The following is a 15654-nucleotide window of genomic DNA, read 5'->3' on the forward strand; positions in this document are numbered from 1 at the left end:
GGCATCCCAACTGACACGCATTTCATTAGTGTCAGTGATAGCGTATCATTCCTCGGCATTCACCTCGACGCTTAAGTTCCTTAACCATATTGCTCACATTACAAAGATAGCAGCATTCGGCATGGTTTTCTCATCAGACTCATCTTTGTCTTTACTTCGCTTTCATGCATAGTCGCATCAGCTATGGTATCGTATCATGGGGGAATACGTATTAGTGTCATATTTCGTCACTTCAGCATTAACAAAATCAGGCTGTTCGGATTATTTTCCACTGTTCTCGCGACGGCACCGCCACTTACCTGCTTTGCTGCAGCAATATCTTGCCTGTTAATAACTTCTTTCGGTTTAGTCTGGTTGTGTTATTGTATAAACAAATAACTCAACTTTCTAGTAATTTCGTTGATTCATATCTTTTAATTAATACTAACTGTACCAGGTTTGCTGCTACCAATAACTTCATCCTAGCCGAGGTTTCTACTAGTTACGGTAAATCATCTTCATCTTTCTGTGCGATCACATTATGAAATCATTTACCTATGTCTCTTAAACCCATCGCCCCTTTGCCTTCATTCAAGAATTCACCAAAGGTCTATTAGTTATGTTCTTGATGTTCGTGCTTCTTTATTTTTGGTACTAGATTTGTGTTCATATATAAGGTATCTTTTACTCAATTTCTTGCTTTCTTGCATTCAGGCTTTTTGTTTTTTATTCTGTTATGTGTAGTGTTATTTCTTATTTTGCATATTGGTTATACTGATCGCACTGCTGCTAATCCTTGTAATATTTATATAAAACGTTAACTGATTGTCCCATGGCGGTCTCGTATTTTGAGACCATCGTATGTGCATTTTATATGCTGTAATTAACCTCTAATGCATTAATAACATTGATTGACTGACTGACTGACTGACTGATTGATTGATTGATTGATTGATTGATTGATTGATTGATTGATTGATTGATTGATTGATTGATTGATTGATTACCACTGTCTCACCATTTCTGCCTGTGCGGTCCGGGATAATTTCACCATGTTATAATAGTAATACGCCGCAAAAACTTTAATGCCAAAAAGTTATCGAATCACTGCGATATATGGCACACATCTAACTGTTTTGTTCCCATGCTAGGAACAGGTTTCGCATCCAGTACCATGAGTGCATTTTCCTGGCTTCTGGTGGTCACAGCTGCGGCAATCGGTGAGTACTGTACCGGCCCATCGTTTCTAGCACTTACGCCACCGGATGCCATCATGGCAGGGCCCTCGCTGCGCTACGTGGCCTATAAGGTTAAACGTGTTCTCGCATCAGCGTGACGCCATTTTTTTTTAATTGCTTGAAGCCTTTGCAACGCAGGCTTTGCAATGCTGTCCACAGATTAGAGAGCTTTAGTTTAGGGGACGCAAGCGGCTTGCGTACGCAAGAACTAGGGGCAACGGTACTGCGCATGAGCAGACCGCTACGTTAACTTGCCTCCTAGGGTTGTTGGGGAAGCCTAAAACATCGCTCCCCCTAAGAGGTCACGTTACCCACGTGACTCTCGCGGTGTATGAGAGCTTACGAGAAACGAGACAAGCCGCCCAACCCGCCACACTGACAGAGAACATGGCTGCGCCGGCGAGGACGCGTGCAAGTGTGCATTTCACGGCCGACGTGGTAAAGAAGCTGGCCGCAGAGCACATCGGCACGCTGTCGCCGCAACGGCGGCATGTCAAAATTTGCAGGAGGCTTTAAATAAACAAAAAACAGACCACAACGAATTATGCTGCACAAGACGCCTAACTGCAGTTTACCAAACGTATGTTTGGATTGCTTCGGCTCGGCCTCAGTTGTAACGTAGGAGAGTTGCTGATCCATCTGCATAAATATGTACGTCATCGGCGCACCTGTCGTGCAAAAAGAGCAGAGTTACTTGCTTAAGAGCATTTGATGACAGCTCAGATTTTTTTCCGATTCCTGGTACGGGTGAGGTGCACTGCAGGTGAAGCCAAATACCAAGGAGGAATCGATGTCTTAGTTGTGGAGGTGAAGCCTGATGTAAGGCTGGTGTAACAATCAGAAATCATCTAGCAAAATGATGTCTACGGCCTTTCTAACGGTAGTGTTGCAAGATTGTGGGAACGGACTCAGGCATAGGGCCTAATGTGCGCTTTCAGCCCCTCCACTGCAATGCGATCTTGTATTGGTTGTTCCCGGGTGATTCCAATAGTCACTGCTGCTGTCACCGCATTTCGGCAAACAAAGACAAACTCTGACAGCCCGAGCTTGAACAGCCTGTAGAGCACGAATATTTGTCCTGGAAGTGTTGGTCAGTAAGGGTCAACTGTATCTCAGAAGTCCAAAAAAATACAGCCCGGTACAACTCCAACATTGCATGCACTGACATTCCCCAAGCCTTTCCGCCCAGGAACTTTAAAAGGTGGAAGATTTATGTCAGGCGCTGGTTCAAGTAGGTAACGTGTGGGCGCCATGAAAGATATATATCAATGATTGTGCCTGGAAATCTGTGAGTCTTCTCATAAGAAATGATCAGACCATTTATAGAGATGGCATAGGATGTCATTGGTTTGTGAATGAATGCCACCAGTGCACATTTGTCTGAGAAGATTTCAAGGCTTTTGTTGCGGAGGTATACAGCTGTCAGAGTAGCAGCTTTTCGAAGTCGTGCACGTATTTGAGGACGTGTCACACCTGAAGTCCATACACATATGTCGTCTGCGTACATCGATATCTTGATAGCTAATGGCAGATGTTGAAGGAGACCAATGAGTGTGAGGTTGAATAGGGTGAGGCTTAGCACTCCCAGACTATCACAAGCTGCCCCTTGGAATATGCGCATTTGGCGAGCATGCTGGTACCAGAAGAACTTCACTTTGGCCTAGTTGGTATTTACTGCATGTTATATTGACCGCAAATAAAGACGGGGACAGAGGGAGAGAACACATAAACCGCACGGGCGGTAACTTTCAACTGTTTTATTCACAGCAGCCCGTGGGCATATATAGGCAAATAGAACATGCGCAGATCGCAGCAAACAAGAATACACATCAGCTTAGCGTGGCAACTAATTAGCACGGGCGGTAACTTTCAACTGTTTTATTCACAGCAGCCCGTTGGCATATATAGGCAAATAGAACATGCGCAGATCGCAGCAAACAAGATTACACATCAGCTTAGCGTGGCAACCAATTATAAAAAAAAAACCTATTTCCGATTGAAACAACCTAATGGAGGTATCGCTAACACAGTCTTGGCCTTTCTTTTTTATGTGATAAGCCTCCACCAGTTCACGTGCAGTCTGGTCATGGCTTCTCCCCAGAATCTTTATCTCCTCAAAAAGAGGTGCACAGCGACAGGCATTGCAGTGCGCAGGTAAGCGCGCCAATTCATCTTTCGTGAACTTTTGTTCATGTTCCCTGGCTCGATCATTTAGGCACCGTCCAGTCTGCCCTATGTAGGACTTACCACACGCCAGGGGGATTTCGTACACAACTCCTACATTGCATTTTGCATACGGCTTGGTGTGGTTCTTACCACAACCTTGCTTCCTTTAGGATCACGCGAGGTGCGGGGGCAGAGCCGCGCCAGCTTAAAAGGGGCTGAAAAGACAAGGGGGACTCCAAACCTGCCTGCCACCTTCCTTGTTTGCTGCGATCTGCGCATGTTCTATTTGCCTATATATGCCCACGGGCTGCTGGGAATAAAACAGTTGAAAGTTACCGCCCGTGCTGTTTATGTGTTCTCTCCCTCTGTCCCCGTCTTTATTTGCGGTCAATATGATATGCTGGTACCAAGACACCCATATGCAGATGTCGTCCGCATAAATTGACATCTCTACTTGCGTGCTGTTCCTACCGAGTGCTCTCTGGATGTCCGACAAGGCGAAGATAAGCAGCAGTGGGGATAAAATACTCCCCTGAAGTACATTACGGGAGACATGTCTCTCCGCCCTCCTCATAGTAGAACTCGAATGATGCGGTTCGTGAGAAACACATGAATGAAACGTAGAGCGTGGCCGTCTATTCCAATGGCTCACAGCGGGCAGATGATAGCTGTTGTACAGCTTATCAGTTCATTGTGTGCGTCTGTAGAGAATAGAGGCGGTCACCGGCGCAACTCTGCAGGTAGAGTGCGGACGGCTATATAGGCCGATTCGACTGTCTCGTGACCGGTTCGGTCAGTCTACTCGGTGAGAAACATACCCACACAATAGCTCAGGTCCGTAGCAATATCAGCAATTTCACTAGCAATCAATTTTACGGTTCGCTGACGCATTTCAGGGTGTGATTTATCAGTTTCCCTTTCCCTTACACCCATTGTAGGGAAGAACCCGGAAGCTCCGCTGGTTGACCTCTCTGCCTCTCCTTGTTTTACTTCTATCAAATGTTGTCATTTTAGCGATATCGTTGCTAGATTTAGCGACTTTATTGTCTGTTTAGCGACGACAAATTTTTCTAGTTTGTTGCCGACGAGGTTTTTTGGCGACATGGCAGAATAATGGGCGGCCTTCAGCGACTTAGTAATAATAAAATTTGCTTAAAAAATTTCTTTCTAGTTCGAATTCTTTGTCATTCAAAAACTACAAGTCAGCGGCAGTAGCCTGGTCTTAATGATGATTATAATTTCCATACTGTGGCACATATCCACAATGGGGGATTGGGCAAGAAGCGCCCGGTACATGTAAATTAAAGAAGAAAAGGATGAAGCAATATACAAACCAGTATAAGATTTGTCAGATTTCGTAGCACGGGTGCACATGCGCGAGCCAGTTTCCTTTATTCCAAAGACGCAGGAATAAAGTAGGCATATTGATAGCATTTCATTAACTACTTCACGAATGCTTCGCGTAGATTCCAAAATCTGCATTGGATCTGCATAATCTTTTTTTAACAATTTAAAATGGGTCTCAACGCTGCAAGCTCTGCCGTTTCGCAAGTACGTTCGTTGGGTGAATGTTCGCAACCATGGCAGTAAGTTAACTTAATAAACCTACTTGCAATGAAACGTGAGTGAGTGAGCCAAATAACTTTATTCGGTCCAGAGAAGACGCAGAGGAGGCGCCGCGGTCACCCGGCTGGTCCCACGTAGGGACCGCCAAGCCGAGCTTATCAAGTCCGCGGGCACTCTGGGCGGCCAGGGTTTGGTCGTTGTGTGGTGAAGCAGCAGATGCATAATGAGACATATCTGCTGCAGAAAGGCGCGCACATATATCGGAGCAGCTCGGCTCGTCCACTTGAATTTGGACGCACCGCCTCCGCTTCTCTCGTCTTTGGGACAAATTAACGCTCCACGAAGATTTCGGGTGGATGGAGGGGATGAAGCGTAGTACTTGCCCTGCTACGACCGGTCTTGAGCATGCGTCTCATTTCTGGTGCACCCGACTCACGTTCCAGACCGGCCGTGCACCTATGCATAATGATTACGTCATTGTCGTATTATAACGACATGCGATGAAGCTCGTGTGGAAGAATTTTGTTCTTCTTTCACAAGATCCGAAAAAAAAAATATTTGCAGGGATAGTGTGTGGTCCACGTGCATTAATTTTCGTGCTATGAAAATCAGCAATCCCGTTTTTTTTTCATCATCGTCCTGTATTTGTAAACTTACAATCTGAAGGCAAGCTCTAAATTCCAGCTCTCCTTGTCCGTTGTTCCGTAAATAGATTAGTAAATTAAAGTCCCCGTAGACACTTCCGGTAAACTTGCTGTTTCATTTTGGACCTGTACGCACATTGGACAAATGCGAGACGCTTCGGTAGATGATTCAGGCTACGTTCGCTCATTTCATATATTTCCAAACATCTACACTGTATAAAGTTCACTCGACAGTTTTAGCGACAATTTAAACTACTTTGAAGCTAGATTTAGGGGAAATCTAGCGACAAACGTCAAAAACATGATGGCGACACTGTCACTCTCTCATGGCTTCCTCTCCCATCAAAAAACAATTATGTGTGGGGATTGGACTTTCCGGTTGTTCTTTTTAATTACGCAGGCCTTTATTGGCACTTGCCTTCCTCGAAAGCTCTGGCTTTTTCGACCCCTTGAAAAGTTGCTTTCAACACATTTCTGTATTGGGAAGATAACAGTCAATGAGAAAGCTTCATTGACATCAAAGCAGTGAGTTGAATTAATTATACTGGAAATTTGTTAAAATGCACTCACCATATGGATTCACATCAGAGTGCTGGCAGCGCTCCTTCCTCATTATTCTTCTCTTTTGGGCAAAGCTGTGCGCCGAATTGACGCTAAATACAAGGAAAGCAAAGCAATTTAAATGCTGCATCCAAGAGGCATGGCCACTTAGCCGGTGCATTTCAAGGGTACTTAAGCATCACGGTTGCTTAAGTGTAGCGAGCCATGATGGATTCCCAAATTTGGCACTAATCGGTTTAAACCAAAATTCTGTAATTGGAATCGGCACGCTGTTTTCGGCATTTATCGGTAAAAGAAAACGAAAACTGCAATCCCTAGTTGTGTGTTTGATAACTTGCACCGTGGGAGGCACATGGTTGAATAAATAAGCGAGATTAAAAATAAATATTTCTCAAAGGGACCCGTGTGAGCCCAGCACCGGTTTCTCAATATGACGGAGTATCATAGCGTTCGGAGGGCTCTTTTTCATGCGATGTTTTCTTTTTCTTTGCGCGTATATATATATATATATATATATATATATATATATATATATATATATATATGCGTGTGTGTGTGTGTGTGTGTGTGTGTGTGTGTGTGTGTGAGAGAGAGAGAGAGAGATTTCGCGTTACCTTTGATGTCAATTCGCGCGTTCTCTTCAAGGACCACTGTGGCATGACAGACATGTCGCGGGACAGCTGGACCCGACACTGCTTCGATGGGCACAGTGGACCCACGATGGTGAGTGTAGCGGTCCGCTCATAACAGGAAGTGAAACGGAACAACATTTGATAGCAAGGCTGTCGCCATCAGTTTATGAACCGCAAGATCAGTGAACTCGGTAAGCTTCGCGCTTGTTAAGCCCCGTAATTCGAAAAAGAAAATCCCGAACCTTGTCAAGGGGTTATTCCCTTGGGGTGGTTATAGACGGCACGCTTACGCTGGTTGGTTGGTTGGTTACAAACTTTATTTCTTCTATTTACAAGAGAGCCGCGAGCTGAGCCCTAAGGGCCCAGCCCTTACAAAGTCTAGGGGGCGGTCCCTAGTCCGGGACCCCCGTGGCTTCTGCAGCGGCTTTGGCTCGGGCCACCAGGGCACGTTGTTCCTGGAGGGTTGAGCAGCCGAGCAGAGTGGCCTCCCAGTCCTAACCCTGCTTTCCCCCCAAACCCCCACCCTACGCTGCATGCGTAGACATATACAGGGGGTCCAAATTATCGTGCACCAAGGTTTAAAGATATGTGAACGCTCCGTAGGTGGACAGAAACCACGGTAACGCTGTTTGCCGTCGCTTGGAGATACTCGGATTGTATTTTGCGTTCAACCTAATTACATAATTAGTCTTAATTAATTAGCCAACTTCTCAAACATTATAATTCAATGAAGAGTGTCAATGTGAAAATTGTAGAGCGAGAGGGAGAGAGCAAGGAAAGGAAAGGCAGAGAGGTCGACCGGACGAGTGCCTGGTTTGCTACCCTACACTGGGGGTAAGGCGAAGGGGGAATAGCAAGCGGAAAGGAGGGTGACAGTGAGCAATGAGTGCACGTCGGCTGATGCCCAGGACAGTCTCTTAAACCGGTGCACTTCAAGTAGTGGACTAAGGCATGAATCGCTTCTTGTGCCACTGACGGGTGTAGCCACGGTCGGAGTATTTTTGACTCGGAGAACGGCTTCGAGTCCAGTCGATTTAAAGTTCAGAAATATGGAAAGTTGGGCTGGTTGGTGATTAATCATCCTACCTTGCTGGTGAAGCAGCGCACTGACACGGACACAGTGAAGACACACAAGCAGCAAGTGTCGTCTTGAGTGTCTTCAATGTGTCCGTGTCAGTGCGCTGCTTCACCGGCAAGGTATAACGGTTTAAAGTTGTCCTAGGAGAGAGAGGCGTTGTACGTCGTAGCGAGGGCAGGTACACAGCACGTGCTCGATCGTTTCCTCGCACCTTCAGGAGTCGCACATCGGTCTCTCGGCCGTTCCGATATGATAGGAGTAAGCGTTCGTGACTTGGCGCAAACCGCTGGAAAATACCCACTTACGGCTTTTTACTTGCTTAAAGTGCTTAAGTATCAGAGCATCCCTCAATTCTGCAAGGTGTATGTTTTGTGCAAAACACCCTTTTAGCACCCTGAAATTAGAGGCTGCAGTAAGGGTGTTCAGCAATCGAATGCACCTATTTTCAAAATTTTCAGAGAAAGTAAGGGCGCAAAGAGAGTTTTGACATCCAGTCCACCTGCGAGGGTGCAATTTTCCTTAGACTGTATGCTGGAAAGCGGTGGCTTCGAAAATGGTAAAATGGGTGTGCGTCTATTGTCAGGGAGCGTTTGTTCTGACGTCGTGAAGCAAGCGCCAGGCTGTTTTTTTTTCTTCTGAATTGATTCGGCTCTTGAAGCAATGACTGTTCAGTTTGGGAAGCATCCACAAGCCTCGTCATGCTCGGTTATTGCACTCGATCAGCTTTTCTGTAGGGCCAAGCTAGCCTAGGCAGGCACCCTAAAGTGGCACTGTAGCCTTCCCGTACTTCTTATGGTACTTAGTCACTGCGGTACATTAACGCACAGTAATAAATATCGGTATTTGCGCAAGCGGTGTTCCAAAAGAAAGTGTTCGGAAGGTAGTCAAGCTTCTGTGGAAGGTTAGCCTCAGAAATCGACGACTGCGCGTCCCTGCGTGAGTGAAAACGCCACACGACCCCAAGTACTTCTAATCACAGACAGCTTTAGCTCGTCCGTAAATGTATTAAGGTTTGCGGAATACCGGATTGCATAATCGGGAGGTTTACATTGGCAACAGCACTGCTGGCGGTATCTTTTGAGGCAGAGCTTAAACAGAGGTCGCACAAAGATAATATGTCAGTAACCTGCAACATTCTGCTCAACTGCCGATGTAAAGCTGTCGTAGCAACGTAATATTTAAGGTGAAATAGTTTTGTGCATTCTTTTTTTTTTATGCGATAACTCCCGCGAAAAAAATTTTCATGCACATTTTAGTTGGACAAAACGTCCCAAGATGTCGCTGCCAGCTTTGCTACTGCCGTCTGCGCCTCCGCGGTAACCCCGAAATCCCCAAATGGTAACAAATTTATGTTTAAATTAAAAAAGAATGTTTACGTATACGCTGTAGAAGTGCTAGCAGACTGCGGAAAAAATAAAGTTGCATTTGTTATTAGACAAACACACTAATCAGAACAACGCGCACTGCTGAGCACATATTGGACATCTTTAAAGCAGCTTAGACGTCGGAATGGAGAGTAAGACAGCCCGACAGAAACTCCTGCGTATTCACTACTGCTGTCATTTAAAAATAATTGTAGTCGATTTAACTAAAGCGCTAATTTCGCGTTATCTGATCGTGGAAGTTCTATGGGAGTACTGGAGGCCAGTTTCGATGATGCCTCAATCCTGCCGAAGTTTTTCCGATTCTCCGATGTGTTGAATAGTGCCAAATCGGACCATCAGTAATATTACAGCCGAATTATCATATACGCGGCATGGCGCTGCTGAAGGAAGATTCTTGGCGTCAATATAAGCAACGTGCAGAAAGAAATGACATCATGTGTGTGACATCATGCTTGCTAATTTAGTTAAGCATATGTTTGAAAGTTTACATGGCCGATAAAACTGGTATACTTACTTCGCATAGCTGTCTAATAATTTGCTATCGCAATCGCTGCTTTGCCTTTAAGGCGAAACTGCGATATTTTTTATTCAACGGCATTTAGTCAACGCAATTTTTTCTTGCTTCCGTTTCGTGCTGCGGCCTTGGACATGTGACGCAATTTTAGGGCATGGTTCGGTAGTCTGGTTCAAGCGGAAGTTCAAGAAAGGGAAATAGTTTGGCCTTCAATTTTCCCGCTAATAATCAACCTTTTACCTCACCTCAGTTGCTAGCAGTGTTTGCAAAGAATACTTAATCAGTCTGAGGTTAGTCAGTGCCATTTTTTTTGCTTTCTTTTTAAAGGCTCTTCGGGAGACTGCAACTCTATGGAGATAACCCGCAACACTGTGCGTGATAATTTCTCCCGTGATCTCGTTTCAGCACTGAGGAAGATTAACGTTTCAACGTCAAGCGGCTGTCCAGTCATGCTGAGCGTCGAAAGAAATGGAACCTGCGTCCCACTTGACATGACGGCGGAGCTTCAGCGTGCCGGACATTGTAGGCCTTTGCTGCGAATGCCTATAAGACATTTTTCTTTAGTGCCAACTGCCAAAGATGCACTTCAATGGGGTACCAGAAAAGTCGGTGTCATAGAGTTTTTGCAAGAATCGCTAGAGGGAACTCTGGCGCTGGTATACCTACGGGAGCTGAAAGTATTTCGCTTCACCAAACCAAGAGAATGATGGGCAGAACATAGACCTGCGTAAACCTTCGTCCTCCTGGCTTTAAACGACTCTGCGACTTTGCAGGTTAAGTCCAACAAAATGTATTTCGTTGTAAGAAATGCAACAATTCGTGATGAGTACGGGTACGCATTTGCACAGAGGTTTGTATTGCCTCAGTGTGTTTTAGGAAAAGTATGCATTCTTGGAAACTTTTACGAAGATAAAGCGTAAGAAAGATAACGCCAGAAGAACGAGCTGAAGCCACGAGCACGAATATTACACACAAATTCATGTACTTTGCTCATCATTCTCACAGAAGCTGTACGACTGCGGCGCCAAATTTCCCTATAGTCATCCTTTGTAGAGAAACTCTATGGCTTAGAGCACGGCACCCAAGATCGGGCGGCGCGCGCCGACAGTTCTCGGAGGCCACGGTTGTAACTCTAAAGGGGAGGTGGGTTGGTCAAGATTCCTACGCGCACGTGTGTGTTCGCGGTCGATAGCCAGGCGCACGCGTGCACTCACGCACGCGCACAGTGAGAAAGACGGACGCTGATAATAAATTTGGGAGCGTTCTTAGCGAAATGGGCACACCGCGGCTGTCGGGAAGTGTCTTGGCCAGAAAATTTAAGCGGGAAACCGTGCGTCGCATAAAATCGAGCATTACAGTGACAGTTGTGATCGCTTGAAATAACTATCTGACCGAATAAAATGAATAAGCGCACAAAAAGGAAAAGGAAGTAGATTTGTGCGAGCTTCCAGCATTACAACCCAATTTACCGGTGAAACTGTTTTTTTAGTATACATACTATAAGAATTTCAGTTGATTGTAATTAAATCGCGTACTTTAATACGTTGCCCGTATACAATTGGTTCGTTTGAAACTTCAACCGCATGTAGTGCTTTCCAACGTTAAGGGGATCTTGCGAAGGCTGTGATTTATGCACACACATTTTACTTCGCCAGTATACATTGAGTGGTGCGAAGAACGGAGGGCGGCAGGAACGATGCCACAGTGCATGTTAACACTTTAATTACAATTAGATACAATCCTATCCCAAGGTACGCAGTCTTCATTAGGTCGAGCTAGGTGTGTGCAGAAGCGCACTTGAAGGTCTTGCATATCGTCTATACCTCTCGGTCAGTTACGTCGTCGGTAGGCAAAAAGGCGGCAAATGCTTATAACCAAGATAACTACTAGCGCTTTTCGTCGGCGTTTCGCTTCCATTATACCAACAACAACAAAAAAAGGTATGCGTAAAAGTATTGAGAAATAAGATATTTTAGCGCATTGATCTGATCCGCAGAATGAATGAACGTCATCTGTTTGTACGATCGAAAAAAAAAATTGGATGTCTCTTATTGTTAGACCACTCGACTGTGGAGATGTAGTAGTAAATGCACCGATCTGTGTATATATAGGGATTTAATTCTTACTTTTTTTTGTACGCGCGTACAGTGAAGGACAGAGGGGGGCGCATGATGCCCGCTCCGCCGTCGTTGGACGACCTACTGTACCAGGCACTCAAGAGTGGTCGACTGTGCAAGATCATCCCCGCCGAAGCGTGCGCCAACGAGACTCGTCGATTCTCGTCGGACCAGTGGCACGATCCGTGGTGGAGTTGGCTCGAGTTCTACGAGGGCAGGGTCTCTTGCGTGGACAAGGGCATCAAGCGAAAGGGTCACTGCATCTTCGGTTCATGGTCCGGGAGCAATGCCAGCTGCTTCATGCGTTTCTCCAAGATCCGCACGAGTTACCGCTGGCGCGTGGCGGCCACAAACACGCAGCATGGCGAACCACTAGCCGTCGTCGAAGCGGGGAATGCGTCCGCCACCGTGGAAAGCGCGCAGGCAACGCTGTATACAAGCAAGGAGTCTGGTGAGCATTACGCCTCTCGTATGAGAACAACCTTCAACGACCCTCAAGAGAAAGAGGAAACAGTCTACACTCGCGAAAATCTTTATGTACTATATAATAGTGAAGGTACGAAGCGAAAGCTACGGAAACAAAGCGCGCACAAGTAAGAGCGCTATGAAAAAATAGTCCCACATTCTCATCCTATTTACAACAGCAACACAAGGCAAACTGTGTTACGGTGTGTTAAATTTGATTTAGCTTTCTGCTTTTCTCTTCCGCCTTTGGATAAATGCGAAACCGCCGCACGTGAGACCTGCGCTGATTCAATATCCATTGCCAGAGAGAAGTGCTGACAAACGCTGCCGGACTACTTGGCGCAGTAACACTCTGTACACGAGTGCAGAATTTCGCATGAGATGTTCGCGGCAGCGTATGTTATCCGCTGAACGTGTTTTTTCGCCAATCCCGAGGGGCGGTCCAGGACCCCCTTAAGGGGGGATGCATAGTACACCTAGGTATTCAGCTACAACTGGCGCTAACATTGTAGACTTGTAAGCAAAGTAGTTCAAAATTTTCAAACTCCTTGTAATAAATATTTTGTAGCAACGGGACAAATTGGTACAAATATACTGCATATTTTGGGAGTGTTAAAATATAATTTGAGCTATTGAGCTCCATAAGCCGTCTGTCAATTCTCCTTAGAGCTGATAGATGGGCGAGCTGGCATGGAAACGGTGCGACAGAAATAAAAAACAAACATGGGTACGAAGTACGTGACAACACCAGCGTCGATCTCAACTCAAGGTTTATTGGCAACAAACTAGACATATATGAAAGCACGAGAGTAAACAAACAAATAAGAAGTTAGCCGTTTATATACAAAAGTTTTTTCTCACGCAACACAGTCGAAGGAAAACTGATACAAGCATTTTTTTTTCTGTCTATTACGGTGTACGTACTATGTCTCGATAATCTCCTGAGTTGTCTGACCACGATACTTGGCTGAGCCTAGCTGAACTCAGGTGTGGAGCCCCATTCTTCGCAGTGCAATGCAATGTGTGACTGACAGTGGCCACGTTACGAACACTCGTGCTCGTTTCATCTTATGTTTAGCCACACTTATTATTATTATTATTTATTACCCCCACGGAAGAGGTTAGTTATACGCCAACCATGGGGCACATTAATTTGCCTGTGACCTGTGCTTGACGCCGCAGACAACATTCACATGAACTTTCGTGGCTTCCGCTCGCTCTCTTACACGAGCGCAAACTTCACCTAACTTATTTCGCACAGAAAAAAAAACAAAAAAACTTGCGCACCGCGTCGGGCAGCTACGTTATTTAGTCCACGAGAAAGCGGGTGAAAATGTGGGACCACGATGAGTTTCTTGGTCTTTCCTCCAGTGTTCCTTTCTTTTTTTTTTCTTGCACTACCGTGTCAGCTTTCTCCTAACTTGATTCTACGAATTATTTTTCCCATGCTCTAGTCAAAACGTAATCTGGAAAACCTGCGAATTTTAACCTGCCTACTTGTCTAGAAACGCTACTTTCTATGTGATCAGCACACGTTCTGTGGACCGTGGGACAAAAAAAAGCAATATCACCTTTTACAATGTTTAGTGCCGAAAAAAAGAGCAGATTAAGATCCCCTTCTGTGGGCGAGGTCGGCATCCTTTCTCCTTGACCCCTGGGTAATACCTGCCTTAACGGCCTATTTTGAACGCTGACTAAATTACACGACTTGACGAGCACACTGCCCGGTTTTCTGTGAAGGTATACGATGCATTAATTTCATAGCGGTCCTCTGCAAACTTCAACGTTGCAGCTACATGTACTTTCTTTTTCAACGTAGGATCACCTATGACCGTTTCCGGGCGCCGAAATTTGTGTTCGTTTTAACAAGCCTCACATGGTTATAAAATTGCCCCAACACGTATCTCCCGCTTTCTATTCGCAATAGATGACCGCTTCCACGTTGTGGCGCTCAACCTAGGCAGTGTCCGGATGAAGAACTTGGTCGTAGAAAACTCCACCGTCGGCTGGCACGGGAAGACGATCGACACAATGGAGCAGCGGTTTCGGGACCTTTTTCGAAGTGCGCTTTCCGACTTGGCTCACGACTTCATCACGAACACCTTTTTCGACCACTTGAAGAAGGCGCTCGTCGATGTGCAGGACTGAGCTGTGCAGGCGTCTCGGCCGGATCACTCGACGCGTTTCAGCTTTCTATGCTTACATTATCGGCTTGGACGTCCTTCCTACGGGAAGAATAAACTTTTTAGCTCATGATGTATTTTCAATAACTGGATGTTCAATGTTCCACACATCTTCAGTCACCCATACTTTGAAAGTAAGATATTGTTGGATCAATATTCTTGTTGGCTAGTTTCTGTTCCGATATATCGTGTGCCCCAGCTAACCTTAGCCAAGCTGTTAAAAAAGTTAGGAAACATTTTGCAAGATACCATTATAAAATCTACGGTGTTCAGTCGTCATAGGTCTGACAAGCTAGCACCGTAGGTGGTAAAGTCGTGTCTTGTACCGTGACTTTCTCATTTTTTTTTTTTGTTGAACACCTTGGCTAACGTTAGCTGGAACACGCTATAGCATACATGTTAAGTCAGTCTTGGAAATAGTACAAAGTAACGCTTGCACATCGCAGTAGAATAGCACATCGCTGTGAGCAGGAGTATTGATAATCATTAGCCTTTATTTTAACCTTACTTTAACCTATTTTAACCTTACTTTAACGTTATTTTAGTCACTATTTTAACCGATACACAGCAGGTGCATCGTTCAGTCCAGCGATGACACCTGAGGAAGCATACTACGTGACCTATGGAACGTGTGGAAATAGGCAGAAAATGGATGTTCAGTAATATTTTCCAGTGATCATAAGCCAGAAATGTTAAGCTTTCCGCACGCACTACCTTTAATGTGGCGCCCATTTTCATCGAATGTGAACTCGGTGTCACACATATTTCTAGGCAACTGGGAACCATTGCGAAAAAGGTCGTATAATGATTTCCAGTAAGTGGCGGTCCCACGCCGTCTGGAGATACATGCCCATATCTGAGCGGGCGCTGCCTCTGATGTGCTCCGAATATAATAAAGATGCATATAATATATCAAACCCTAATACATTCTTTTTACAACGAATGGCTTCTCTGCAGCTTAGCTGCTTTGATTCTAACGATACGCACTGAAAGGGAAAGGAAAAGCGCGCTAAGGGAACCGTGCTTGCATTTTTTTTTTCTGCTAGCTTTTCTGCAAAACTGACTGCACGAGGGCCAAGATATCTTGCACTTATTAGCCCTATACAGGTCCTAATCCAGGTGCGTA

General features: G+C 45.3%; 1 protein-coding gene across 1 annotated transcript; it reads left to right on the plus strand.

Annotated features, from left to right (window-relative positions):
* The first annotated feature begins 1134 nt into the window (after positions 1-1134).
* LOC142570923 (uncharacterized) lies at positions 1135-14592 on the plus strand. The gene is made up of 5 exons (XM_075679222.1): positions 1135-1199; positions 6800-6877; positions 10169-10285; positions 11912-12331; positions 14273-14592. Exons 1-5 carry the CDS (start codon positions 1154-1156, stop codon positions 14491-14493), a joined length of 882 nt encoding a protein of 293 aa, XP_075535337.1. The 5' UTR covers positions 1135-1153; the 3' UTR covers positions 14494-14592.
* The last annotated feature ends 1062 nt before the right edge of the window (positions 14593-15654 follow it).

Source organism: Dermacentor variabilis, chromosome 2 (genome assembly GCF_050947875.1).
Source record: "Dermacentor variabilis isolate Ectoservices chromosome 2, ASM5094787v1, whole genome shotgun sequence".
NCBI lineage: Eukaryota > Metazoa > Arthropoda > Arachnida > Ixodida > Ixodidae > Dermacentor > Dermacentor variabilis.

What these genes read in the sequence shown, in the direction of transcription:
- LOC142570923 (XM_075679222.1), top strand. Translation starts at nt 1,154, where the DNA reads ATGAGTGCATTTTCCTGGCTTCTGGTGGTCACAGCTGCGGCAATCG. An exon ending in GGTCACAGCTGCGGCAATCG is followed by an intron (nt 1,200 to 6,799) that starts GTGAGTACTGTA and finishes GTTCTCTTCAAG; the next exon opens with GACCACTGTGGCATGACAGA. An exon ending in GTATACAAGCAAGGAGTCTG is followed by an intron (nt 12,332 to 14,272) that starts GTGAGCATTACG and finishes TATTCGCAATAG; the next exon opens with ATGACCGCTTCCACGTTGTG.